We start from the raw sequence: 27,632 nt of genomic DNA, 5'->3' as shown, positions 1-27,632 counted from the left end.
AGAAAATCTGTGGAGGGATCTGAAGGGTCGAGTTGCCAAACGTCAACCTCGAAACCTTAATGACTTGGAGAAGATCTGCAAAGAGGAGTGGGACAAAATCGCCTCTGTGTTTGCCAACAAGGGTTTTACCACCAAGCACTAGGTCATGTTTTGCAGAGTGGTCAAATAAATATTTCCCTTATTAAAATGCAAATCAATTCATAACATTTTTGACATGCGTTTTTTCGGGATTTTTTTGTTGTTTTTCTGTCTCCCACTGTTCAAATAAATCTACCATTAAAATTATAGACTGATCTTTTCTTTGTCAGTGAGCAAATGGGGATCAAAGGGAATCAAATACTTTTTTCCCTTCAATGTAAGTAAAGGGCTTTGCAGGGCTCTTTTACGGAATTGCAGTATACTGTGCAGTGTGCAGGTGTTCATACATCCACGTCAGCATGGATTTGTCTCAACTCAAAGAAAAGAAAGACCTCTTAGACCAATGCAGTTATGCTTTATTAAGAAAGTAAACACTGAACAATGAACTGTTGTTACTGTGAGAATGTAAAAGCTGTGAAATAACATAAAACAAGTATTGACAAGCAAGATGGTGGTTCTCTTTTTCTTTTCAGAAAGCAGAACGCTCACGATTCCGAATTTAGTAGATTTTCCGTCAAATTTAAGTCTCTGCAGGACTCAGACTCCCTGTCATGCATAGCGGTGTGGCATTTTATCTTGGTACAGACGATAAAAGGTTTAAGGGCTTCACATCGCCATGGGCGGAGACACTATTTACCAGCAACATCCAAGATTTACAGAAGGGCGGTGTGAAGTAGAGGTAGCCAACAGCATTCATTGTTTAATTGACTGTATTTAAAATGATGACATATAATTCATGTGGACATGAGAGAGCAGTCTGTATCTTTAAAGTTGCACAGGCAAAACTTTGGTTTAAGTAATAAAAATAAAGTCTTAAAGTTGCAAATGACTTTAACATCACCAAATTACCTATTATTAGCAGCAATCTCTGACAGACAAAAAGCTTAAAAAACACATTCAAACAGTTTGTTTTACACTAATCCACCACAAAGAGCTGGGTAATAACAGTCTGTGTCCTTCATGTATGTGCCCTGACGCTGCGGTCAAGGTGGGTAGAAAGCACTGTCGGAACACTGTACCTGTCTGTCAGGGATGTCAAAGTCATGTAATGGCTCTCTGCTGGGGGTCTGTGTCCATAGCTCCACGTCTTCATCTGAGATAGAGGGATGAGTGAGGATGATCCGCGGGATCTGTCAGAGCAAATTGCCATGTCAGAAAACGCATGTCATATTTAAACACTGTTTTTTGCAGGGTTTTGTTAAATTCAGGAAAGGTTCTAACGAGCTTTACACCAAAGTACCCTTAGGGATACACACGCACCCTTATTGCAATAATATTAATAATCGGAACTCACACATGAACTGACTTCCCTTCCAGCCGTTTTATATTTTGTTTCGACACTGTAAAGGGGTTGCTTCAATCTGGTTGCACAGGTACTGCACTTGTATAATGTATAATGACAATAAAGACATTCTATTTTATTCTATATAACACTGCTATATCCTTATGAGGGATGAGAAATCTGCTTACTGTTATTGTGTGTTTTCCCCCTTGAAGTGACTCATTTTTTATCAAATCAGACTGAAACAAAAAAAGACAAGACAAAGAAAAGAAGTCCATAAGAAAGACTTATTTTTAAGAGGTGAACCACTTATGGCTTGAGGCACATCATTAAACAATGGTGAAATTTAAAAAGTGTACTCTGTGCTGTGATTGGAGTAAACCACCCACAATGCTGCTGCCGTTGCAAACAACCGCCTCAATCTTCTTGGACAAACTATCTTCCACGCTCTCCGTGTTGGGTTGTTTGCTTCTTTGGTCTCCGCCAACCTGGGTCCACGACTGTCGCCCTGTCACTTCCCGAGGATCCTGATGTTCATCCGGGTCACATACCCCTCGAGGTGGCAGCTTTTCTCTTAGTACTTTAATCTTGATGCAGCTGCCGGCATTCCTGAGGGCGTTGACCGCCTCGTGGTGGGTCGCCGCCTGCATGTTGAGGCCATTGACCTGGAAGGACCATGGTCACATTACACTTTCAATCTCGGTGAAAGTGGGAGCAGGAGTCAGAGGTGAGGGATTAAGTCACACACTCACACACACATCATAGGTTTTCTAAAAATGGCATGTCTATTCCAACATCAGACACTGATGAGGATTTCTAATCAGCTTTACTTTACAAAGGTGTGAAGCAGGTTGGTTTAGGCTTGATTAGAGGCCGTTTTATTTGTTTGCTTTCTATTTGTCAGCCTCATACTGGCTTTATCTTCTTAGGGGAAGTCCCAGCTGTGTGGCCCCTGCTGGTCTAATGCATGGATGTACAATGCCCTCCATTGGTCACAAGAGGAACACCAGCAGGAAGTAGGTTTTGTAATGTTATTCGTAAGCCAGTATAGAGAACAAGTATGTGATTTCCTATTCAGTCTACAATATTTCATACACTGGTCAGTGGAAAGGAAATTAAAAAACAAAGATTACAAACATGGGAAAAATTATTCCCTACCTACCTCCAGCAATCTGTCTCCAACATGGACCCCTGCCTTTCCTGATGCTCCCTCTTTATTTACTCTGGAAATAAAAATTCCCTGAAAGGAAATAGACATGTTAGCCTGGAAAAAGAGCACTGCTAGCTCTTCTTTACGAGAACTCACCTCATCATGGTCCTTGTAAGGCAGAGAACCCTTCCCACCAGCAATGCTGATTCCCAAACTACCGCTCTGGCTTGACACTTTGATCTGTAACTAAAAAGAAATTGTTTTATTACAAATATAAAGTTAGGCCTGAGTGGAGAAAATACAAACAAAAGTTACAATAGCAACAATTTGCCACAATCAGTGAGATTTCCAACAGTTCCTACCACAACCGCACAGATTTATTTAGACATTTAAGAAAGATACTGCGTGCAGTTACTCTTAAAGGCACTTGGGAGACAAATGATTCCTTAGGAAGGGTCTTCTCTGTCACCAAAGAAGACTTCAGATGCCCTGTGATGGAGGAGGTCTTTGTGTTGGGGATGGGGTCTTCTTGGAGACCAGACCCCGCATTAAGAGCTCTGTGATGCTGAGACTTCCTCCCCTCTCGGGTTTCACCTCTGTGATGGCGAAGCCATCGTGGTACAGCATCACTCTCTGGCAGCTGGCCTGTACCATCCTGGTGTTAAGAAATAGTCCAATGCTTTTATATAGTACTGCTTGTGCATGACGTACATCTGTGGAGCCTGATATCTCACTTCAAATTAATTCACAATACATTTGTAAATGAGAGATTGTAAAAGGATGAGACACTGGCATGTACTGTGATGATAACAAAACTAGAATTAGTGGAAACCTGCAGAACAACAGTTGATGAATGTCTGCAGTGGTTGATAAAAATGTGTAACTCCATATCAAGACAAATCAAGATAAACAACATGAGCTGTGCTAAGATACCTAAACTGGAAAACAGACCTCCTTAGGTCCAAGTTCCTCTGCGTCCTTCACTGCATCGGGGCAGCAACCACGCAGGCGGTTGCTGGCTGGGAACGGTTGAGGTCTTTGCTGCTGAGACTCTTTGTTTGCCACCCAGCTGAAACCTGGGATCATGGCCCAGTTTTGGCCATTGGTCCTGAGGGATGGGTTAATATGAGGCTTTCTACATTCCTGGAGATAGTCAGAAGACGCCAGCTGTTGCTGAAAACATAATTTCAATGTAATATATTGAAGGAAATGATTAATGATAGATATGGATGGTGAATACGTTGATAAAACCACGCCCCTCCTTTTAAAACGTAAATTGTGATGTATCAATGCATATAGGATACTACTAGATAAAGTAGGATCAGCACAATTTCTTTTGCCTAAATGTGTCTTCCAATGCATCTTGAGGAGGCAGGGATGATGCCATGCTCAAGATGCAATGGAGTCTTACTGAAGAATAGTCAGAGGCCATCTAAAGCACCATTACATTTTTTTTAGTTCAGTTTGACATCTGAAACTGAACATCAGTAATACCAGTTAATTTTACTTTCTAGTGAATTATCAGTTTTTAAAATGTGTTTTGACTTAATTGATAATTCACTGAAAAGCATTTGTTTAGTATTTAGTTTAATTTCAATACCAAAGATAAGTATGCCCATCTGCAAACGGTTAATCAAACATGTACAGTGGGATTCAAATAAAAGTGCACTTGAACAATAAAAAAAATATGCATCCATTCTCTGATATACTTAAAGCATGCCAGCGACAGTACAACACGCAGGACGTGCAGGGTGGACAAGCCAAACATGGCACATGCTGGCAGAGCATCACGCTAACATCATGCACTCCTGGACAGACAAAACAAGCCATGGAGGGGTCAGGAAATGGAAGATTTGTTTTGTTGCCTCAAAGAAAGCCAGTTTAAGTCAAAGCTTTATTTTGTGAATATATTACTCTTTGATATGGATAATAAGAAAAACACCACCAGATGAATCTTGTTTTTAAATCTGATGATTAAGTCTTTATTTATTGAGTCCGTTATTCTCTCTGAAATCATTAGGATTTAAAGGAATAAGAAACATGTTGTTTAGTGTTGCACTCGTTTTATTGATCAGTGGTTAAAAATTCATCCAAATCTCAAGGCACAGTGCCCATTTCAGACTCGTTTTGTGCAGTTTGATCAGAAAATAATTAAACACATAAAAACCAACATTTGAACCAATTTCTCTTGTCCACTTTTTGCAATATATTTAAAAACAAATTAATACAAATTAAAATGTATCATCAAAACGAATTTGAGAAACGCAGAGAAGCGCATTAAAGTGGACTTCTTACAACAGCATTTTTAAAGGATGCCATCCTTGTGGTACAAACCTCTCCCCAAACCACTGATGATTATTCTATACAGTACTCTTTGTTAAAAGGAAAGACACTTTTTTTTAATTAAATATACAACTGTTTTTGGCATCTACTTGAAAAACATTGCAAAGCAGTGAAGCACAGCACATATAAATAAGACAGGATTGTTACTTCTGCATAATTACGTTGCAGATGAGTAATTAAAGATTGATGTGCAGTACATAAATCCAAACTTAATTTATCAAATCTATTTTATTCAAAAATAACAATAGTAATAATAAAAATAGGTCTAGATGTTTACAGATAAAAGGATTCAAGGCCTTCCACTCACCCAATGACGAGTATATATTCTGAATAAGACGTCGGAGACTGTTTTGTTGATTTCTTCGATTTAAAAAAGAAAAATGTACCAAGTTTGTAAAAGAAGAAAAGATGTTTAAAAAAAATCTGTTACTGATTAAGAAATGTGCTATACATTTTTATTTACATCTGAGCTGCCAAAAAGTATAAAAGTATCAATATTCACAAGAGACTGTACAATAATCCTTAAACAGTAGGTCCAAAAACTCTGCTTTTATGTTTGCCCTAAATGTAAAAAGTATCCACCCAGTGTTTTATTCTAGATATAGAACAAATATACATTTACGAAGATTTGACCATATTATAAAAGACTGATAATAGTGCAACTACCTAATGTACTGTGTGTTTTTAAAAAGAGGCATTTAAAAAAGTAACAAATCTTTAAATATCTTTTTAAAAAGGAGAATCTCTGTGCAGATTATTGCGGTGGACATTAATTAAAAAGTGAAAGGCACAAAGGCCCTTGTAGACTGAGTCATACGCATTTTACACAGGACTGGAGATGGAATAAGGTTACAGGCTTCCAAGGGGTTTAATCAGTAGGGGACGGCCACACCAGGGTTCGTAGGTAAAAGAAAAAAGGGGGTCTGCAGGGTTGAGCAGGATGACACAGCGAGACACAAGAGGTAAAAAAAAACATTTCAGAGGTAAAGTCACACAGACGTGGTCACTCTGTCTGCAGCGTTATTGACCTCATTTTTGTTGGAGTCCAGGCCTTTGGCAGTGTTCAGGTCGTTGCGAATGTTCTCGGCTGCTTTCTTCATCGTCTTTAGCTCGCCGGGATGAGGCGTGGCCCGTCGAAGTAGTGTTCCCTGTGCGAAGGAAAAGAGGTTAAAGTTATTGGGGCATTTTATAGATCTGTAGGAAAAAGAGTAATGTTTACAGCACATCTGTTGTAAGTGGTGAGCCTAGAACCGATGAGTTAAAAGGACAGGATGGTTGCAGGCTACCTCCTAACTGAGCACCATTGCTAAATGCAAATGTCTAGCATTTTTCTTGCAAGTAGAGACATGTAACAGAGATGTTAATACAAATAAGCATGTTTACAACAAGTTGACAAAATTTGGATGTTGATCTAATTACAGTTACATTGTGGAGAAAAACTAATGTTTTAGCCATGCTGGTGGCAGGGTTCTTTGACGATCCACCACTGTTGTCCAGACTTATTTATCTCAAAAACTATTTAGATTCAATTTTGTGAAGAAATTTATGGTCCCCAGAAGATTAGGCCCCTGACTCTTGGTGATCGTCGTGACATTTCCTCTACCACCACCAGCGGCTTAAAATCAGAGTGAAATATCACAGATACCACCAACTTCTGGATGGATGGCTGTAAAATTTGCCCTCGCGCTTGCTTGTCTCACCTTGTCGTCATCCTCCTCCTCCTCCTCATCCAGAAAGTGAATGACACTGATCCTGTTCATGGCTTTGTTGTCCCATGTGTCATCTGCCATGTCATTCACCAGGCTCTCCAGTGCTCCACAGCGGGCAAGATTATCAGAGCCTGTGGTGTTTTAAAAGAGAGACACAATTTGTGTTACTGGAATCCATGCTCACGTCAAAATGCTCAGATAGAATTACAGTGCGCGCTGAAGTGAATACTTCAGCAGATTAGAATCAATATGGCTGTTATGATTGCTTCTCCTCTATCTGCCAACTCAAGAAATGAAAGTGGTCACATAATCCAGCATTCATAAGAGAAAGCATGAAACTGCCAGATCATAGTTTCAAATCCCAGCTTAGTCACAGGCTTACAGCAACACAATCTTCCCTACCCCCAACCTTAGCTTCAGCCTCACCCGCCTGACCTCCGCCAGACTTACATCTGCATGAATGAATACATTTTGCAGGGAGAAACAAACATCGTATTTTAACAACAAAATACAGTGACAAGCAATCAACAAACACTTTGCGGTTAATTCCCGACAGATTTAGGCGCAAGGCTGTGGATTATAGCGAAGGAAAGAAAATACAATAAACTGTTGTATCAGGCAGAGATGGAGCCAGCCCTCAGCCGCGTCTCTATACCCAGAGGGCGAGCTTTTAATGGCAACAGGCCAGCTGCTGCTAAGCCTCTTTAGTGGTCCAATCCACCACATTTCTGAAAAACATAAGCAAGGAGGGCCTCAAGGGACAGGAGCGGCCCTGATGTGTTATAGGCTGTGATTCCTTACAGGACCACTTAATCAACAGATACTGCAGGGGAGGATCAGTGGCCACAAAACTCACTGTGCTTCCCTGAGCAGATCATGTGATAATGTCAAAATTGTGGGGCACTAAATACTCAGAGACGATGCAAGAACTGATGAGGAATATTGCTCAAATGTCACAGTGTTGGCACCAAGTCACCCTACTCTAGAAGAAGCCTGACACTTAAGTAGCACTGATCTATAAACAGATAGTACACATGCAAAGAAAAACTGGTCATGACCGCATAGTATATTGTAATTTTAGTCCGGTATGAGAGTAAAAGTCTGGATGCAGTCTACGCTTGTGATAAGTCAATAATTCATGAAGATTATTCAAACATTTTAAGATTATTTTATGCTTCTGCTTGATTAAAAAAATTACCTTTATTGTCTGGTTCACATGGCTGTTGAGGCAGCAGTACGCAAGTGAGCACTTTCTCGCCTGAGTCCGGATCCTCGTCGGTCTGAAAGGTGAGGAGAGGCTGCGACTGGTTTTCTGACAACCATAAGGCCTTCAGTCGTAGCGTGATCAGTGACATCGGTAAGTGGGTGAGCCTGAAAACAAACACGATGTAAATCACTGACTGGCTCATATCACGTAGGATAAAAGAAACAACAAGGTACCTGTAGGTTTTCAGCTGTTGAGACAATGTGCAGGAGGCAACAAACCACTCCCCAGTCACAGAGGTGAACATGTTTGTGTGTGACTAAAGCAGCAGACATCGCTGCAGCTTTATCTGAAGACAAAGCATGGACCAAAACAGGCAGTGGCAGAGAAGAGAAGCCAAAACAACCTCTGACTGACGGTGAGTAATATTGTCAAAAACATCAAGATAATCTTTAGGCATCAGAAAGTCGAAAATGTGTATTTCATCAAGTATTAATCAAGTTTGATAAATTAAAAAATCCTGTTTCAGTATTTAGTTTACTATTCAATCACAAAGTCTTCAAATCACTTGATCACTTTGTTTATGTTTGTCTTGTGTTGGACCCTAGGAACAATAGTCTTAATATTAATAATAATAATAACAATAATAATATATACTACATTAATCCCACAAGGGAAAATAACAATGTTTTTCACTCTGTTGTTATTACACACATTACACACAAGCCTGAACTACGCACACATGCTTAGTACCTATACATGCCCTAAATGGAAAAGCGCCCTAAACCTTGCTTAAGAGCACCTTGGCAGTACAGAGGAGGTGAACTGGTACCTCTCCCGCTACCAGTCCACCACTTTGCTTTGGTCCATATGGGTACTTGAACCAGCAACCCTCCGGTTCCCAACCCAACACCCCACTGACAGAGCTACTGCCACCCCTTCTTCACTACACTGATGGCTAATGGGGATTCTTAATAAACAATAGACTCGATGAATACGATTTGTACAGTATGTGTTGTTGAACGTACCTATTTCCAGAGACGTCTAGCACGTGCAGTTCTGTGGCTTGCGACAGCTCTGACGGTATCCTGGTCAGTCTGTTTTCTCGTACACAGAAGACATTCAGTCCACTGCAGCCGCCGATCTAAGCAACAGAAGAGACAACACAATAAGGCTGCACGTCAGTCAGTGTAAACATGTCCTGGGAAGCAAAAACATAGTATAGGCAGACACATAAATGTTTCAAAAAAAGCTATGTAAATGCATGTGTGTATAAATATCTTTAACAAAGCCAGGACAAAAGAAACCGGAGTACATCTGCCAGCACATGAGCACTAAATGGCAGAGCAGTTAAATGTCAATGGGATGTGGCCATGGGACCTAAAATTAGGAACAATTAGGGCCTGCAGTCAGGCAAAGCAGAGACTTGATGGGCCAGCAGCTAGACTGCAGTTGTAATCCATTAATCTGCTCAGACACAGACATGAGCCGGATACAAGTATTGTTACAGAGATTCAGCATTTTAAAAGCAGCAGGTTTAATCTTATCATCTGCACGGCATAATATGATAGGTGCTTATTGCATTCATAGTCATCAGCGCAAGGAACAAACAAATCTCTAAAAACAAATCAAACACATTAGGTCTGCTTCCATGTACGCACGGACAAAATTCAACCAGGAAAAAGTGTTGAGAGCAACTAATCCCCAATCATTAGAATCCATAAAACTGGGCCAATTGTCAAGTAGATCAGAAAAGCCAAATCAATACTTGGGCCATGGTTACACTGTGGTTGTTAACAGTCGTCATGCAATGGTGGTTTGAGAAAACAATGACGCCATCAATTCATTATCTAGGCCAACTGTTATTTTTTCTCCAAACAGTGAAGTCTTTGCCTCATTAAGACACAGGGGCATTGTACAATGTCTGAAGAGGAAGCCTTTCAGATGAAGCTTTAAGCCAGGCAGAACTTCACTTAAACAGACAAGGGGTTAGAAAAGAATGTCACAAACAAACACAATGGAGACACTCAGACAGAGCTGAACTAACCAGAGTACTGAGCAGTAAACGTGAAATGAGAGAGCTCAACAAGCAAGAGCATTGTTGATCCACGCGTGAATGAACTTTGAACCAGTTTGAACCAATTGCAAGTCACAGCAATTTCAAACCATTCATTCAGATGTACAGTTCAAATGTAAACTGTGCCACCTGAGACCTGGAGATGTAGAGCTTGTCCATGTGTACCATCTACATCTCTCTATCGTCTGTAATGTTGACACTATGCACCACCTGCAGTCAGAGTTTATAACTTTTACTTTTTAAGTAATTCTGTTTAATATATGGATATTTACTGTATATATAACAAGATGGTGCATCTCAATCAGGCTCCCAGGAAGTGCAGCAGCTTTAAAGCAAACTGAACATAGTGGCCAAATAGTGGCATTGCAACTCCAAAAGACTTTTACCAATAGACTTACTTGGCGAAAGATCCGTCAAATCAGTGGCTACATTTTTTGAGCGTCACAACCCTCACTATCAGAATTTGATCCATCTGGTCCTATAACATTTGGAAAGTCTAGAAGAGCTGCATGATTATATAATTCCATCACCGTTCAAGTTAGTGGAGCGCCAAACCGAAAGTAGCCGGCTCAGTTGACGGGTCTCTAGTGGGCCGCACAGTGGGAAAGCAGTGCTGATCAGACGGGTCATTTTTGGCTCCATGAAGGCTTCAGGCACCACTGAGCAACTTTCATAGGAATGAACGGGGCTCCGCCTCAGACATTGTATTCAGTTTTTATTTTACAACTATGGTCTCAAGGGGTTTATCCTCAAACTAGATTTAAAATAAATTACGTTGGTTGATATGTGAAAAGCTTACCTCCTTAGGTAGGGACGTTAGCTGGTTTCTGTCACAGTTGAAGTTGGAAAGTCGCTTTAATTTCCCAACACTCCTAGGCAAACTCTGTAATAAATTAACCAAAACAATTAGACAGAACATAAGGAATATTTTAAATAAACTGGAAGCTTAATTACCAAACAACTGATTTCCTTATCTCATTTGTCTCTCTTTCCATGCATTTTTTACAACAAATTATTAAATTGTTGTTTGATCAATTTGTCAATTTATCAAAAGAACAACATAGACAACAAAATTATGTGTCACCAACACAGTTTCAAATAGAGAAATATTCTGCTCACACAGTCCATTCATTTATCACACAGAAAAACAGACAGATTGTTGAGAGCGGCTATGTATGCATCCCTGAATGTGGCTTTTAATCTCTGTTCCACTCTGTGAGAACAACTCAATGTGTTCCAGATGTCAGTGTTTAAATATGAGGCTTTGCTAATGTTTCTTAAAAGTTCAAAAACAAAGCACAGCATAAAAAGCAGATTATGGTATGCTTTTTGGGCTATTGCATGTTAGGGCTAACTAAATTTTTCTACACTAGGCCTGCACGATTCGGGGAAAAATATGAATCACGGTTTTTTTTAAGCTTAGAATTGATATCACGATTCTCTGTCACGACACAAGTGTAATGTTTATTGCACACATGAATCGTGTAAAAACAAAACAAACTGGCGGTACCAAACAGTTTTTTTGGCACCTATAGCACATTGTGCATCACCACAAGCCTGTAAACATAGAGGCTCCAATGAAGAGAAGGGAGAGCAGTGCAGCGCTTGGGAGTTTTATACAGTCTACGTTTAAAAGTCACAGAAGAAAGTAGTAGCGTTTGTGATGCAATCAGCTCGTAAAATAAATAAAAAAAAATAAAAAAAATAAAAATGAGAATCAAACTCATTAAAAAAAAATAAACAATTACAAAATAAATAAAAGTTATTTTAAAATTAAATCAGGGGTGAGACAGGGTGAATCGAAATCCCGATTTTACAACGATTAATCGTGCAGGCTTAACCTACACAATTTATAACAAGTTGACGTCATCTGTAAAGAGGAAGGAACCTTTATCCTTTACCAAAACCATTATGTGATGTGCTTCTGCAGTCATTGACTTTGGTATGCAATATCTACATATCTATCTACATAGAAACAGCTAACGATAATGAACTATATAGGAACTAATCCCATTGATTTCTTTCAATTTTAAAAGACTTGACAGTAATACAGTTGCAAACACACCTGTAGTTGGTTCTCTGTCAGCACAAGTTCAGTGAGGCTTTCACAGTTACCAATGCTCTCTGGAAGATAAGTTAGCCTATTCTGATCAGCTTTCAATATAGAAAGTTTCCTTAGTTTTCCTGGAAAGAAACACAATATATATGTATATATCAATAAACATAAACCTTGTTCAGACATTAGTTAGCAGACAGATGAAGCAGTTACTGTGATCATGTGGAAAATGAACGCTGCCATCTTGTAAAAGTATGTGAAAACATACCAGAGACAAGCTCCCAAGAGTCATAATCATGCTAATAAAGAGCTTGGAGGATTTACATGCTTACCAATGCTTTCTGGTAGAGCATCAATGAGGTTCTGAGACACCAGCAGGTCACTGAGTGACACCAGGCCACCTAACTCCTCTGGAAGTCGTTCCATCTTATTTTCCGATACATCCAGACACAACAGGCTTTTCATACTGCCCACCTCCTAAAGTTCAGCGCAGAGACTTGTTCTGAGTAAAGTTACAATAACAGTGCAGCAAATACAAGCTAGGAAAGCAGAGAAGAATAAGTGTTGTTTATGCATTTAAACTCAGAACTTGCTCCACGACATAGGACATTTGTGACCACTCTGATAATGTAAACATGTCTTTTTACAGTGCAATTGAAATGAATTACTGCACCACATTTATGTTCAGGACACATTTTTGCATTTCAGGTTTTGGCCAACAAGATTTATCTTGGATTAAATAAGAGGATTGTTCTTGCTCAAAATTGGATTTTCTGATTATATTTGAAGACTTATATGTACCTATATGTCTTGTTGCACAAAGCAATTAAAATTACTATATGAAATGGTGGTACTCCATTTAATACAGAGACAATAACATGTTCTAGAATACAAGAAACAGATTGATTAGCTTACTGAGGGGATTTCGACCAACTGGTTTCCATCAAGCCACAAGTCCTTTAAGCTGACAAGACAGCCTATTGACTCTGGCTATGTGGGAGGAAAACATGTAGGGATGGAAAGAGTAAGAGCCAGAGGAGAAAGAGACAAAAAAGCAGAAAAACACAATGTTAGTGACCTGATTCTGATGATATGATAGTTTTCCTTTTCATTCAAATTACAAACATAGTGCCACACAGCAATTTGCAGACCACTGGAAGCATAAGCACTAAAATTAAATCATTTAATGAAAATAAGGTTCCACAATGCTCCCATATACTTCTATATTTTCTTCTTAACCCCCAAGACTTAGAGGCTGCACTGCTTTCTTCAAGAGAGCCTTTTATCATGGCTACTATAAATGTGTCAAAGTCACTTTAAAGATTACAATTTAAATTTCTGAAATGGTAAATACACAATGTAGCAGGCATTTCTCAACTATATTTATTTAAATTGTCAACAATAAAACAGTAAAGTTTTAGAACTGTACCAAATATCAATTATCAAAACTGAGAGCAAATAAATATCAGATAACATTCAACAATGTAAAAAATTGAGTTAAAGGCACACATGATATTTAAAATAAAACACATAAAGAACCATCCGAGTCCGACTGCTCACATAAGATTACAACTTAAAACCTAAGCTCAAAACAGATGGCCATCCTCCTTTTCAGGGTGATAAGAGGTGAAAGCTGTTCTCGAGGGATGCTAATCTACTTGGGTGTGACAAGAAGAAGAAAATAGGAGAAAAAAAAGTTTCCTTCTTCTCATTTTGTGAGCCATGTAGCATTCTTCCAATTACACATTTCCCACTAGCATACAGATAAAACACTTACCAAACTGTATAGCTCATTATTTCCTAGGTCGAGCTCTTCAAGTCTATGAAGCATAGATAGTGACCTGTGGTTGACACATGGAAGGGAAGTTCCAATGAAAATAGTCAAAATTAAAATGCAGACTTTCTTTATGTAATATCATTTTTTAACCTTTGTTAACAAGGTAAAAGAGTATTGCTCCTTGTGCTTTCTTCAATGTACCATTGAAGAAAACACAGCCTCTCTTACAACAATATTTATCTACATAAGACAATGCAGTTGGTTGAATACTCACTCTGGTAGGAATGTAAGCAGATTTTCCCTGAGTTCTAGTGATATCAAATTGGAAAGGCTGCAATGACAATGGCAAACAGATGATTATAAGTTTCTGAAAATGCCACAAACTGTAGTTTCTATGTGACTTCTACTTGTATCTCCACAACAAAGATAATTATTATACATCATGCTCTGAGTATTTCTAAAACATAGAGGTACAAATGGTTGTAAAATCTGTCCTCACAATCAGATAGCTGAGAACAGGAAGTATTTTTGGAGGCGTGTCACTCTTATCAGGGCTATAAAATTGCAGCAGCATAAACAACTACTGCATACTTTAAATGAAGAGTAAAATGTCTCCATGGCTGTCATAAAGCAAAGTACAGGGTTAATGGCATTGCTGCTCTTGTACGCCTCAGTACTGTACATGTACCCAAAAACTGAAGGATTTAATGACAACAGGCAACTAGTGAAGTTCAAAGTCCATCCGGTTGATCGGACTAAAATTATTCAGCCTTGTGTGGTATTAGAGACGGACAGAGGAGTCAACAAGAAGCCTTTCCGTTCATAATGACGGAACATAAATGTTTGACTGAGTTAAAGGGATTAACATAATCTAGTAGGTATGTGAAATACAATGGCTACTTCTCCTTCATCTTGTGTTTTTCATTCACCACAGCAGACCGCTGGGCCGCTAACTGTCAGAAAACATTCCCATCGCAGGAGAGAAACCCCTGGTGTCATTTAACCCCTTGAACATTAATCATATCCACTTCTAAAAACCCACACTATGGTCTTCATTACCTCTTCCCTTGACAGAGAGCAGGCCTTAGGTCACTGCATTACGTAAGATAGATATGGGACATACTATGTTGGGCACATGCCGTACCAGGTGTTAGGAGATCTCTTGAACTGCTGATAGGAAAACTGTATATGTCATAAAGGTAATCCTAACAGAACTAACAAGAAGCAAAATAAGACATATAAACAGATTCATATCCCTGTTCAGTTTGTTGTTTTTGCCATGGTAAAAAAAAAATGTAATTTCTTAAAGGATAAGATAAATAGAAGGACGGAAAAGCATTTAAATGCATCGTGATAATCAAAAACACTGTTGATAGGTTGCACATGGTTTGCAAGAAGACCACAAATCAGAAGTAGATTTTAGGACATTTCCAACATTTCAGTTTAAAGCAAGCACACAATTTAATCACCGCTGACTTTAGTTTGGTTTTTAGGTTTGGTTTAACATTTTTGCAGAATTTGTTACATGCACCAAAAATTTGGAACTTGAAGAACACACAACACAACACAATTGTTTTAGCACACTTTTAGCCCATGTATACTATAATTCATTACAGCAAAGATCTTTATCACAAAATCTATCTGGCGTTTTGTGTGTTGCATGAAATCTAATTTAGGTCTATCATTAAGCTATAAACAGAACGTTTAAAAACATTGAGGCTAAAAAGCCCATCTATAAGTAGCGTAGTCTTATTTCAGACTACAAGACTACAATCCTGACTTGTGATCACTAAAGGACAGGGACGGACTGACAATCAGACAGTCCAACCGATGACTGTCAGCACAAAAAAGTGTAATAAAGAAATATTAACAGCCAACAGCAGGGAACGCTAATACGATCACTTATATGCTACCTGTGAAAAAAAAAAAAAACAGGCATTGTCACCTCTAATGGTGTAAACCCAGCCTGATCTGCCGGCGATTTGATTTTGCCCTGTAACGTTCTGTTAATGGTCTGGTGATAGCCAATGGCTAGTAGAAAACGTAAGGAGAAAGGCGGAAGGGCATTATAATAGGCTGCCATCTCTATCTTAGCAAAATGCATAGTCAGCTATCAACATGGGTGTGTATCCGGATTATGAAAATGATTGTGCCATTTAGTGCTGTCAAACTTAATAACTTAATAATTTCTGTTAGGTTAATTCGAAACAATGAACGCTTTAGAAATTAATCATGGGTTTACCGCATTTTCACTTTGTTGTATATGAAAAGTTCTTTGCTGCTAGGATGAAGACTATGGTATTGAATCAAGCGGGAAAACATCAGGCAGGCATTGGTACCACTTTAAACGTGCTAAAACAGGGAAAGGGGGTAAATAATTCACCAAATGTAACCAAATGTAACCAAAATCCTAGCTTGCACTTTCTGTCTGTCTTTCATCAGAGTGCAATTTCTCCTTGTCTTTCATGTTTGCGTTTACTACTGTGGAATTAGCAAGACCGTGGTTGTTGCTCAGTATCAGGACATCCTGGCTAGTGTCTGTTGCGCACGGCTAGGGGCCAATGGCCGGATGATGGGCCTATTTGGGAGAAAGTCCAGGGCTGTTTGTTAGCCCAGTCCCTGTCCCTGATAAGGAGCAAAAAGATTCCTTTCCTGAATCCGAGTCTGACTCTCCTCCGCCTGCCATGCATCATCCCTTAGAGGTTAAGCAGTGATCCTTAATTTATGACACCATGGCAAGCCAAGACAAATCTCTGTTTAGTTTAGCTCCAACTGTTTCAGCAGTTATCTAATGGTTAAAATATGCCATCCAGAGCACTGCCAATAATTATTTAAAAAGCACTACGGGTAACATCAGCACACGCTTTAGTGTTTTATCAATGTCAGAAAAAGTGCCTTAAAAAAAGGAATTTATTTGTGTTATTCTGTCTTAAATAAAATACATTCAATTAACATGGTGTTATGTGTTTAAGGAAGGAAAGTGTCTGACTTTCTCAAAAGTTACATCCTAGTACCTTTTAAATCAGTCAATTGCCAGAATATCATTAACATTTCTAACCAAATGTAACTGAATTTAATTCAGCTTTCCTTGATCTCAAAACTTCGACTAAAAATGTCCCTTGTGGCAATTTGAGCTAAAAGCACATAGTTCTGTTATTAAATCCAATTACAGCTGAACTCAAACAACAAGGAAGATTTCATAAGAATAAGAATGTTGGCCGGAAATACTTTTTCACTGCAGCAGATTATATGCCATCTCACAGCAAGCCTTTTGCCTTTCATGAACAAAAACAATGCAGCTAAGGAGTGGACACTGACTGATGTGTCTGTGACGAGTAATGTGGTTGGTATGTTTTTCTTCCACACAGCCATCCTTTAGAATAAATTATTTCAAAAGGGGAAGAGGCAGACAGTGCAAGCACTTTGAAAATGTTGTTGCTCATGCTTAGTTATTTGGTTGAGCAAATATTTATGGTGGCCAACAGTGGAACACTAACTGCAGCTTTATGAACCACGTACAAATAGACAAAACACAAGTAAATTAAGAAAACATCTTCCTTAATTTGACAACACATGCGCAACATGTAGCAAACGCGCTGCAAACACAGAAACAATGCTATAGGAAAAGCAAAACCAAAAACGAATGCAACAAAAACTCTGCATCCAGTTTACACAAAATCTCCTGGCCTTTAGTGGAACAGCTTGATTTTCTATCCCAGAAGGAGTGAGCACTGTCTGTTTATTACTACGGTTTTACAGACACGTCTCTGATGATTGGGTATCACCTGTGACCTGAGCCAATAAACTAGAGACACACCCACCAAACGAGAGAAAACATATCTCAAATCATGATCTCAAAGCATAGCTCTCGCTCTCGTCATATTAATGAAGATGTATTCTCAACTTGCTAGTTTTTTGTGCTTTTTGTCTATTTGTATGTGTGTCATTAAGTTGCACTGTGTTTGCCCCTGTTGGCGACCGTAAATATGGACTTTTAAAACAACTGGAATGGTTTATTGAAGTTAATAATGTAGAGGTGAAATGAATGGTGATCATAGAAAGACCAGAAATGCTAAAGCTAAGTCTGATTTAGCGAAGTGCAGAAAGAGATAGGTGGAAAGTTACATGACAAAGAAGTTTTGACATCATCATTACATACATCATTATATGCGGCTCAGGCTGTTATGAAACTGTGTGGAAGTGCTTTACCAACAAAGGCAAGATGCGCTTATGCGAAAGCAAATATGATGAAACGGTGCATTTACTTACTTTCCAATGTTATCTGGAAGAACTTGCAATGAAATATCATTGATGGAAAGGCATGTGAGATTCCGTAGCTCTGGAAAGCTTTCTGGTAACCTGAAAAGAAAATTAAAGGCCACAAGGTAAGATCCCGGTGGAAAAGGAGTGCACAGAGAATTATTTAATAAAAATGCTTAACATTACTTACAAGTATTTTTGACATTAACTTGTGGATAAAAATTGGACTAGCATTTTACGACTAGCAAGAGAAGAGGATTCTAATTGGATGCCCATGTTGCTTTGTTTCCACTGAGACTGTACTGTAAGTAATGAAGCAAGAGTTCACCACAATGGCATCATAAACTCTTTAAGTTGATAATGGTTATCTACACTTGTTGCTATTCATCTTTGCCATCTGCCCTGCCATTTTCTATGCTTTACATAAAATCTATAGAATAGCAGTGTATAGAACAAGGCAATAAAAGTCACCGTGCTCTGGTCTCCGCAACTTCTGCTCTGGTATTACTCTTCAAAATCATTACTTGAAATAATGGAAGCTAGAAATCCTTTTGAATAACATTAATATACAAAGCCTTGAAATCAGACAGTTATTGCACATTTTCTTAAGCAAGCTATCGTCAGCTTTTGCACACATTTTTTTTTTAACTAGACCCTGCCATCAATCCTCAGAAGAAAGGTCCTTTAATAACAAAGCCAATACAGACAATTAAATCATTTTTATTCATATTTTCTGATGCTGTCAAAACAACATCATGACTATATTTTTAATTATGATAAGTTAAATACACAAAATGCTTATTTTTAATTTTAATGTATTATGTGAATATACTTGTAATTTTTGTAGAAAAAAAATACAAATTAAAGCCTTAAATAATCCCTTTAATTCATGATTGACAACTATGTGACATCGCATTCCTGCTAAGCTAGTGTTGCAACTAGACCTTAACTATCATACTGTTAAAATAGGACTGATGAATAGCAGAAAAGTCAGTTACTACTGTGGAAAAAGAGTGGTGTGTGTGTGTGTGCGTGTGTGTGTGCGTGTGCGTGTGTACACTTTAAAATAATTGAACATAAAGCCTTGGTAATATTATTCATTGTACCCCCCTAAACTATATACTGCAACACAATGCGGTTTTGTACCTGCTGAGGTGCAAATTAGATTTAGTCTCACCCACACAATATAATGCATTATCTGCAATCTGTCAAGGAGAGTGTGTGAATGCCCATAACAGCAGTGGATCTTAAAGCACACACAGTGCAGACAGTAGAATAAAATGTCCTCTCCACAAGAATGCATCTTTTTATTATTTGTTAAAGATGTACTCTCTGCTTTTGCTATCCCAAATGTCTTTATCTAGATAAATGGGCCTGTTCATTGAGGGGAAGATTGAGTATTTACACCAATGAAATGTAAGGTTTTAGCAATTTTACAAACCCAGACAGCTGAAAATGTTAGAAGAGACCAACATTAAGTTAGTATTAAATAGGACTGATGTGTAGTCATAATCAGGAGGATTACCTTGTTAATGGATTTCCACTAAAATCTGCAACTTGGAGGGCTTTGCAGTATGAAATGCTGTCTGGAATTTCCATAATGTCTGAATAAGAGAAAATGCACTGGTTACAATACTCCTTATTAAAAAATAAACATAAGATACAGCAGTCGTTAAATAATAAATGTCAAGATAATAATTTAAGTGCAAGCAATAAACAACAAAAATGGTATTCAGAGGCGAAATGTAGAATAAACCTGTTTTATTATTCAATAGTTATGTTCCCAGTGTCTAACTCTTAAATAAAATGCGTTTAATTCTGACCACACAAAAAACAAAAACCCACTTCCACTTAATTAGAGCCTAACACAGACAGCTCTGTGTGTTAAATGTCTGTTTGTGCTTTCTTTTAACTTCTGATGGTTTTGCTTTACAGCCACAACTGTGAGCAGCCTGCTCTGTTGTAAGAGAAACCTCAGCAGCGTATCTAAAGGAATATTTTTGGGTCTATACAAATGACTTAGGAGATTTGGGCTTAATGCAAGCCATGCTTTTTTTTTATTCATGTTAGCTGCTTGCATCAGCTTCACTTACGAGGAGTAAATCTGTCTGTGATTCATTTGCTGAAATTAGCGCTGTCTTGCTTAATTGTGAACATATTCTTGCAGAACAATACACAGAAACAGAGTTATGAAATGTAACATGTGCTATAATATTCTCGTTAACTTTTGTGCTGCTTTGGCATTTCAGTGTTTGCCTTTCTTACCATTTCGAGAGACATCCAGTTCTACCAACTGCATGAAGTTGGCTATTTCTGGTGGAAGTCTCTGGATCTCATTGTCACTCAGGCCAAGTTTTCTTAGTTTCACCAGCTGGAAAAATGGCTAAAAAGGTAAAAAGAAAGGCATATTTAGGAAAAGTTTAAAAAGTTATTACATTTTAAGAATGCTCTTTGAGAGTTGAAATATTGAAATAGAATGCATGCATACCATTATTGCCTCTTTTCTTTATGATAACTGAATGGCTGCTCTTAACGGCATAACTGTATGATTTTTCATAAATAATATTTTGACATGAATGGATATTTGTGACAGGAAGAGAGGGGGTTAAATAGCAAAAATGTCAAGTGGTCTATTGACAAAACACCTCCACTTTTAATGATAAGCCATTTTTAAAGAATCTGAATTAGCAGGACAAGTGTCCTCACTGGAGACATATAGATATTCAACAGGCTTTATCATGGATGTCTTACAGCAGGTTTTTACTTTTTATCTCCCAGTTAAAAGTCTGTGTCTCCTACAGACCCCTCTCCTCTCTACTCTGCTTTTCTGACACTATCAGACTGAATGCCAGGCGTCAGATACAATCCATGAAATAGTTTGGAGAGGTCATGGTCACAGGTCACAGGCTGCAACTTAGAAGTACAGAGATCGGTCTCTTTTGTCAACTTATAGGAAAGATAAGTTGGCACACTTATTGATAGGAAAAAGCAATTATCACAAGCATGTACTTGACGCCCAGTACAAGAGCCGGCAGAACCGTGCCTGTGTGGTGGTAAAGCAGGTAGCTGACATTACTGCTTCAGGTTACCTGAATGTTTTGGCAGGAACAGAAAACCAGACTCATGAATTTGCCCTCTGGCCTTTGTATTTTCCCTGCTATAGCTAGTTATAGCTAGAACCTGGCCATGAGAGTTCATCCATAAATGCAGTTACTAAATACTTATATTCATCATTAATCTTTTTTTTTTAATCTGATCTTGTGATTATGATTCGATTTGCAATTTATTTTTAGCTAAATACTACAACTTCTACTACCATGTTAAATAAAGTGATACAAAAATTAAAGATCCACTGAAAATAGGACGTTTCTGTAAACAATGTGTGATATGTAACATTGTTCTAGGACTTGTCTTATGAAAAAACAGTAAATATAATACTGACAAGAAAAATAAAAAATGTTTAAAAAATGTTTAAAAAATAAAATAATGCAATGTCTTCAGGAGTGGCTAATCGAATACTTTCAAACCGTGATTTCGATTTGAAAAAAAATTCATCATTCAGCCTTATCCAGTATGTAGCAAACACATATTTTTGCCTAAATCTGACTAATTAAACAACTTTGTTCTCCATTCTAGTGCACAAGCCTATTGCACAAAGAATGCAGAAGCGTAACACAATAGCTGTGTACTCCAAGCAGACCGGTTGATTAAGTTGAATGTTTCTACCTTTCTATAACTTTGATAGACTCTTTTATGATGTAAAAATGTGTCACTGTTGGAATCTATTTTAACCAACATGAATTCAAGCGGCAACAGCTTTTTACAAACACTTCAAGTGTGTTAGGTGGCGTATGGCTGCAATACTGGTAGGGGAACACTTATTAGGCTTATTTTAAAAACATTAAGAGACCAGTGTTCCCCTTTGATTCCCCGTTATGTTAGCTTAGTGTTATGGAGGTGTATGCTCCGGTTCACGTAATGTGTTTTGTAAAACTTTACTTTACTGAAGCTCTTCTAAAAAGGTTCAATTAAAAAAAAAACAAGCCTCACTTTTCTACTTGCCGTAACAACATCTGATTAAATCCTAATGAGTGTGCCTCTTCCGATAATATTTAACACTACCGCCCTCAAACTACACAACCCAGTGTTCGTTTTCTGGATGTTGATTGTAGGTAAGGACAAATAAATGATAAAAGCTATAATCACCTGCAACTCGGTGTGAATGCAATGTGTAAAATGTGTTTGCATGTTTTGAGAATAAGACTTCATGATTAGGCTGGTCATTATCTGTAGACATGTCCAGATACAGATCCCATTTTAATAATGGGTGCACAATAAATAGAGCTCGAGAGCTCAAGAGTCCAAAAGTCAAACTCCACCCTATTACAAAATGCACGTCTTATGTTCTTAAGACAGTTCAGACAGTCTCTAATCCATCATCAACAAACCTGAGCTCTTACAAGTAATGACTGCTTGTCTGAGCTTTGCATCCTAACCACCAAATTTCACTTTTACATCTCACTCACTCACAAAACATACAGGGTGCAGTTGGACTTCCAATCTCACAGCTCAAAAATGTGTCTCTTGGTGGTACAGTCAAGGGAATCTTGACTTGTACAAACTTGTTCATTTCCAGAAAACTAACCTGAATTGTGGCATGAAAATGCAGTATCAAGGTTTATCATATCCTTGTGTTTACTACTCTCAGACTTCCTTCTAAAACGACGCCACTCCTTTTTGACTTAACAATCAGAGCCGGAAGCAAAGGTACTCCGAATCCTCCGAATTCAAAACTTGCTTTTGTCCAACTCTTATTTTCTTGATAACAATAAAGACAATCAGATGAGTAACTAAAAGAGCAGAACATTTATTCAGTATTAGTCTAGTCGCATATTTGCTTTGTGATTCTTGCATTAGCATACTGACATAAAACCTGTTCTTCCTGGTGTCTATCAGCGCCACGCCCCAAACAATCACCCATGTGTGACAGACAAAAACCAAAACAGGCTGAGTCAAGCATACATTAACCCGAGTCAATGTTTGAAGCTTCAGTTTCACCTTCAGCACTGAAGGTGCTCTGTGGGAAGTGAGTACATGAATTAATGCACTTCAAGATATCAACAAAAGCCCTTAATATATTCATACTAAACAACAAGTTTAGTAACAAAATTCTTACATAACCTAAACAAAATGTTGGAAAACACAGCGTTAAAAAGCAACAGTTTTTTGCCAGGCCACAACCCTACAGCCATTTAGACTAAAGTAAAAGACATGGTATGCTTATTGGAGTCTAAGGTTACATGGTGATATGCATACAGTATTACGTACCACAGCATAGGCCAGAGTTAAAACTGTCTAAACCACAGCCATGTGTGGAAACTCAACAACTGTGCTACCTTTCTGACAGTTCTTTCTTTGCAAGAACATCTTCTTGTATTGCGGATCTCAGGAGAGTTAGTAAATCATTCATAATACCACTTGATTTAGCACTTTTGCATATGTTAAAGACCCTGCAGCTTTCTGGCTCAAAGTGGCTTCTTCTCTTTATCTCTGTGTGTCATTTTTGAAAGGCCTCGATTTAGCACTTCACATATGTTAAAGGACCTGCAGCTTCCTGGCTCAAAGTGGCTTCTTCTCCCTATCTCTGTGTGTGTCCTTTTTGAAAGGTCTCAATGGTCCCCAAAAAGCAGCTCATGCCTGAACAAGGTTATTGTTTTGTCCAACAAATTTAAGATTATTTTGCATTTTTTGCTTTAAAAAAAAAAAGACAGTGATTTAGCAAAACTGACGCCAAGTAATTGTCTGTGGGTTGACTAACTGATTAATTGACTACTGTTTCACTATTACTATAGCCCGAACACATTTTTGATGTTGGAAAAAAAAAGTTATATCTCGTCATTTTTATTGCTTTTCAGGCTAATTTCAGACTGTAAACCAACGATTATTTGTATTTATAATCTGCCCAATCCATTGATTTATCTTAACAAATGTCTTAAAACAATTAAAGATTCCCATTACAATTTCGCACAGCCCTAGGCGATGTATTCAAATTGCTTATTTTATCTGACCAACAGTCCAAACCCTAAATATATTTAGTTTACCAAAGCATCACATCGTCACACTGAGGAAGCTGCAACCAGAGAATGTTTGGAATGTTTGCTTGAGAAGTGACTTTCTCTCAATTGATTATCGATTCATTGACTAGTTGTGTCATTTCTAAATAACTCTATTATGCGTTATATCCATGCAGGTGTAAAAGAGAGGAAGCTATTTTCTTTGACATAGCCACCAACACCTCTGTCTTACATTTTCATTGGAGCTGGTAACAGTGAAACTGGCATTCATTTTTAAACTGGACAAACAGGCAAGAGCATTTCCTGCAAGTCTCGCATTCCTTTTCTTCTTCTTCTCCAGTTAGTTTCTTAGTTTGGTGGCTGTTTAGTAAGCTAACGACCGTTTACAAACCAGAAGGATGGTATGCATCTTGAGGGCCAGTTGCTGAAGGGGAAACTTTGGATAAATAAAGAGACAGAAATTACTGTTTGCTAATTTGGTTCACTGCCTCAGCACAAACAATACATAAAAAAGTTGAAGGAAAAAAAAGGTGTCTAGAACAAATAGGGCCTATGCATTAAACATGCCCAAACAAACCTGTCCCCATGACTTGGTCAGATAGCTTTATGTAAAACTACTCAAATTAGTTTAAGTTTAACTTGCCTCATTTTGTAAAAGACAAAGCACACCCTTGCTGTTTTTATCCACTGTTAACACGTTTTTTTATCTGACTGCTGGTTGAAATGACTGACTTTAAATATGTTACTATGTCTTCGTTACATCACTGTCATGACAAAAATAAGTGGTCAGCATTCATTCAGCTACCTCTGAGGCAAATGTAATGGGGCCACACAGCAAGCACTGAACTGGACTGGACTAGACTGATATAAAGGTTTATCCAGTTGGACGTGTCTTGGGTTCACTCAACAAGCATTGATGACATTAGTTACATGCCAAAGGGCACAATAAACTATTTCTCATGCCGCCAGCCCCCTACCCTCTAAACATACTTAGAATTGTTCTGAACTGAGTGGAGAGACCCCTAAACTGTCACGCAGTTGTGTGTTGTCAACATGAGAGTACACCTGCTAATCCCACCCTTGCGGGGACAGACAACAACTAGATGGTTTTCCCTGCCAGTGCCTAGTTTGTCAGGTGTCCTGTCTCCCGTGTGTGTCGGTTCATGGTTTTTTTGGACTGTACTTAACAATTCAGGTCAATGATTCATAATGATTTCATTAGAGCACATTAGTACATACAAATGCACAAGTGAGGCAACAACAAAACACATAATGCTGTCTTTGTTTTCAGTAAGAATACCTGTTCTTGCGCTTTTCTCCAATGGACAATGTAAGCAGTGTGCCATGGGGGGATGCTCACATTATCGGAGTTTCATCACATTTCTATAGACATGCCAGGCCCAAAAATATTCTTTCAGTTCTCTTTTCTTTCCTTTATGGGTCCTGTGTCAAAATCACTGTATTTTCTAAATTGTATTGTAAAGTGTTAGCCTACAGTCATTTCTCTGTTTGTGACTGACTGACATTAAAGATTACCTAATGTACTATAAATATGGCTCTTCAGTTGATAGATGGTGTTGAATCAATTATTTCACCAAATAAGATCTTTGTTAATCGTTTCAGTTACTAATCAAGCAAAAATACCAATCAGTTACAGCTTTTTGAATGTAAGGATTTTGCAACTTTCATCTGAATTAATTACAATTTCCCCTTCTTTAGCTGATGGCATTTGCTTTTTTTTGTTGTAAGATCAAGATCAATAATGAACCTTCAACATTTACATTAATGAGTGAAACAATTGTCTTATTTTAAACAGCGATGTCCTCTATGCTAATGATATTTCTCTTAATTTGTATCATTTAGCTCACCTCTACCATTGAACAAATACTCAAGACAAGAGCGCCATTACTCATACCTCTTTAAGATGTATCAGGGTACAGAGTCATAAAGATTGTGACTTTGGATTTTGTCATTGTTGAACTCCCTGAAAGAGTCAGACATGTTATGCTCTCTGCACACAGCTATGGCTTTCTGTCATGTAGAAAGCATCTCTGACCTCAGCCTGGGATCACATGCCCAAACAGGTTTGATATATCCGACACCATGTCATGGCTTTGCAGTAAGCTCTGAATGCTTAAGACGTCTGGGACTCAAACAAAATGTTTTATGACCAAAACTCAGACTGTGGCATGTATGCGTTGAGTTAACCTGCGGTGGGAGGTGTAGTTCAAAGGAAATGTCCACTGACACATGGTGCGTGCCTTGCTGATCTTGTGAAATTTTTTGCCCCGACTCCCACCAGACTCTCACGGGACGCCTGATCAGCTCAGTAAGCAGCTCTGTCTCAGAACCACTTTAACTGGAGGGACGTTACCAAAAATAAGCTACCCCGTCTCCGAACCTGCCATTAAAATGAGTGAGCGGAAGTGGTTTTCTGCTTACCTTGGGCAAGTCTCGGAGTTGGTTGGCATCCAGCAACAGCTCCTCCAAACTCCGTGCGTAGCGATAAATCTCATCGGGCACATACAACAGGGAGCAGTGGCGTTTATCGATCATCTCAACATGACGGTTGCACCGCCACAGGGGTATACAGTGAAACATCACGGGGGAGGTGGGAATAAATCTTGTACCCGTGCGATAAACAAACAGCGGGGTTGACAGGGGATGCAACAGATTGCTACGGCGGGACAGCCCTGCACTAATATACCGTCAAACACAAGTGACGCGAAACTCACAGGCAAGTAGAAACCAAAACTCCAAGTGCAAGTAAATCGTGTTGCCGAGCTAACGTTCGGCGACGAACACGGGAATTATTCTCCGTCGTTGTCTCACTTTGGTGAGTTTGCAGGCACCTGTTTTTTTCTCCGCTTGGTTCCTCGTCTCACATCGACCTCCGCCGAAGCCCCTCTTTTTAGCGTATAAAACACAGACTACATCTCCGTGTGGAAGGGGGGTAACGTTAGCATTCTTGTTTTTTTCGTCTCGTCCCGGAGTTAATTTCCTCTCCCGTCCAATTTCTGACCCGGAACATTCACTCCCTCATTCCAATCCTACGTCACCGTTCCTGTCTGCTCCTCCCTCCGGTCCCTCCTCTGGATAGTCCCATCCCGCACAGGGCCGCCATGATGGGGCACATAGGACCGACGACAGACCCGAGGGGGTCTGGCTGAGGGGGAGGACACCCACAATAAAAACTCTGAACGTCAAGTGTGTATTAAAAGATGTTTAAAACAAGGCCTACTTATAAACTTGATTTAAAATATGTTCTAGCAGCATATTTGGAACTGAGACTGACCAAGCCTATCATATTGTGGCTGTGGTTGCCCAATCTTTTCTGCATGTGCATTGATGGTTGAGGTTTGACCTCAGGACAGCCCATTGGTCAGGGGTTAGTTAGTTAAAATGTACGTATGAAGTAGACAGTGGCTAATGTTAGCTAACTTTAGGCGCAGTAGCTGACATTACTGAGTTAGTTCACCGAGTCTAGTCTACTTAATGACTCTTCTCTTAACCACTATCCCTTGATTGTCACTTTTGTCACAGTGGCCATTGTTCAGCAAGT

General features: G+C 38.7%; 2 protein-coding genes across 4 annotated transcripts; both read right to left on the bottom strand.

The window, feature by feature from the left end:
* Positions 1-830: 830 nt before the first annotated feature.
* Positions 831-4,686, bottom strand: LOC117960227. 3 transcript variants are annotated; one of them, XM_034897974.1, is made up of 7 exons: positions 3,522-4,686; positions 2,986-3,225; positions 2,727-2,816; positions 2,583-2,660; positions 1,810-2,085; positions 1,609-1,659; positions 831-1,268 (listed from the first exon to the last, which is right to left on the bottom strand). In XM_034897974.1, exons 1-7 carry the CDS (start codon positions 3,930-3,932, stop codon positions 1,122-1,124), a joined length of 1,293 nt encoding a protein of 430 aa, XP_034753865.1. In that variant the 5' UTR covers positions 3,933-4,686; the 3' UTR covers positions 831-1,121. The 3 variants fall into 3 exon arrangements, with proteins under 3 accessions (XP_034753865.1, XP_034753864.1, XP_034753866.1); XM_034897973.1 differs by having other exon boundaries at positions 2,583-2,816; XM_034897975.1 differs by lacking the exon at positions 2,583-2,660.
* Positions 4,687-4,984: 298 nt separating this feature from the next.
* lrrc1 (leucine rich repeat containing 1) lies at positions 4,985-27,128 on the bottom strand. Its single transcript, XM_034897968.1, has 14 exons — positions 26,513-27,128; positions 20,262-20,379; positions 19,522-19,600; positions 18,006-18,095; positions 14,011-14,067; positions 13,737-13,800; positions 12,875-12,949; positions 12,292-12,436; positions 11,969-12,087; positions 10,703-10,786; positions 8,855-8,970; positions 7,821-7,993; positions 6,614-6,753; positions 4,985-6,061 (listed from the first exon to the last, which is right to left on the bottom strand). Exons 1-14 carry the CDS (start codon positions 26,669-26,671, stop codon positions 5,903-5,905), a joined length of 1,578 nt encoding a protein of 525 aa, XP_034753859.1. The 5' UTR covers positions 26,672-27,128; the 3' UTR covers positions 4,985-5,902.
* Positions 27,129-27,632: the final 504 nt, after the last annotated feature.

The sequence above is a fragment of the Etheostoma cragini genome, chromosome 17 (assembly GCF_013103735.1).
Source record: "Etheostoma cragini isolate CJK2018 chromosome 17, CSU_Ecrag_1.0, whole genome shotgun sequence".
NCBI classification, from domain to species: Eukaryota; Metazoa; Chordata; class Actinopteri; order Perciformes; family Percidae; genus Etheostoma; species Etheostoma cragini.
This window is presented reverse-complemented; position numbering and strand designations above follow the sequence as displayed.

Bases quoted from the DNA above. Each gene is read 5' to 3' on its own strand.
- lrrc1 (XM_034897968.1), bottom strand. From the start codon at position 26,671: ATGTTTCACTGTATACCCCTGTGGCGGTGCAACCGTCATGTTGAGATG. The intron at 14,068-18,005 runs GTAAGTAAATGC...TTGTCATTGCAG, and splicing joins CTTCCAGATAACATTGGAAA to CCTTTCCAATTTGATATCAC. The intron at 12,088-12,291 runs GTAAGCATGTAA...GTTTCTTTCCAG, and splicing joins TGCTCTACCAGAAAGCATTG to GAAAACTAAGGAAACTTTCT.
- LOC117960227 (XM_034897973.1), bottom strand. From the start codon at position 3,932: ATGCATTGGAAGACACATTTAGGCAAAAGAAATTGTGCTGATCCTACT. The intron at 2,086-2,582 runs GTAGGTAGGGAA...TGGTCCTTCCAG, and splicing joins TTGGAGACAGATTGCTGGAG to GTCAATGGCCTCAACATGCA. The intron at 1,269-1,608 runs GTAAGCAGATTT...TTGCTCTGACAG, and splicing joins GGGGAAAACACACAATAACA to ATCCCGCGGATCATCCTCAC.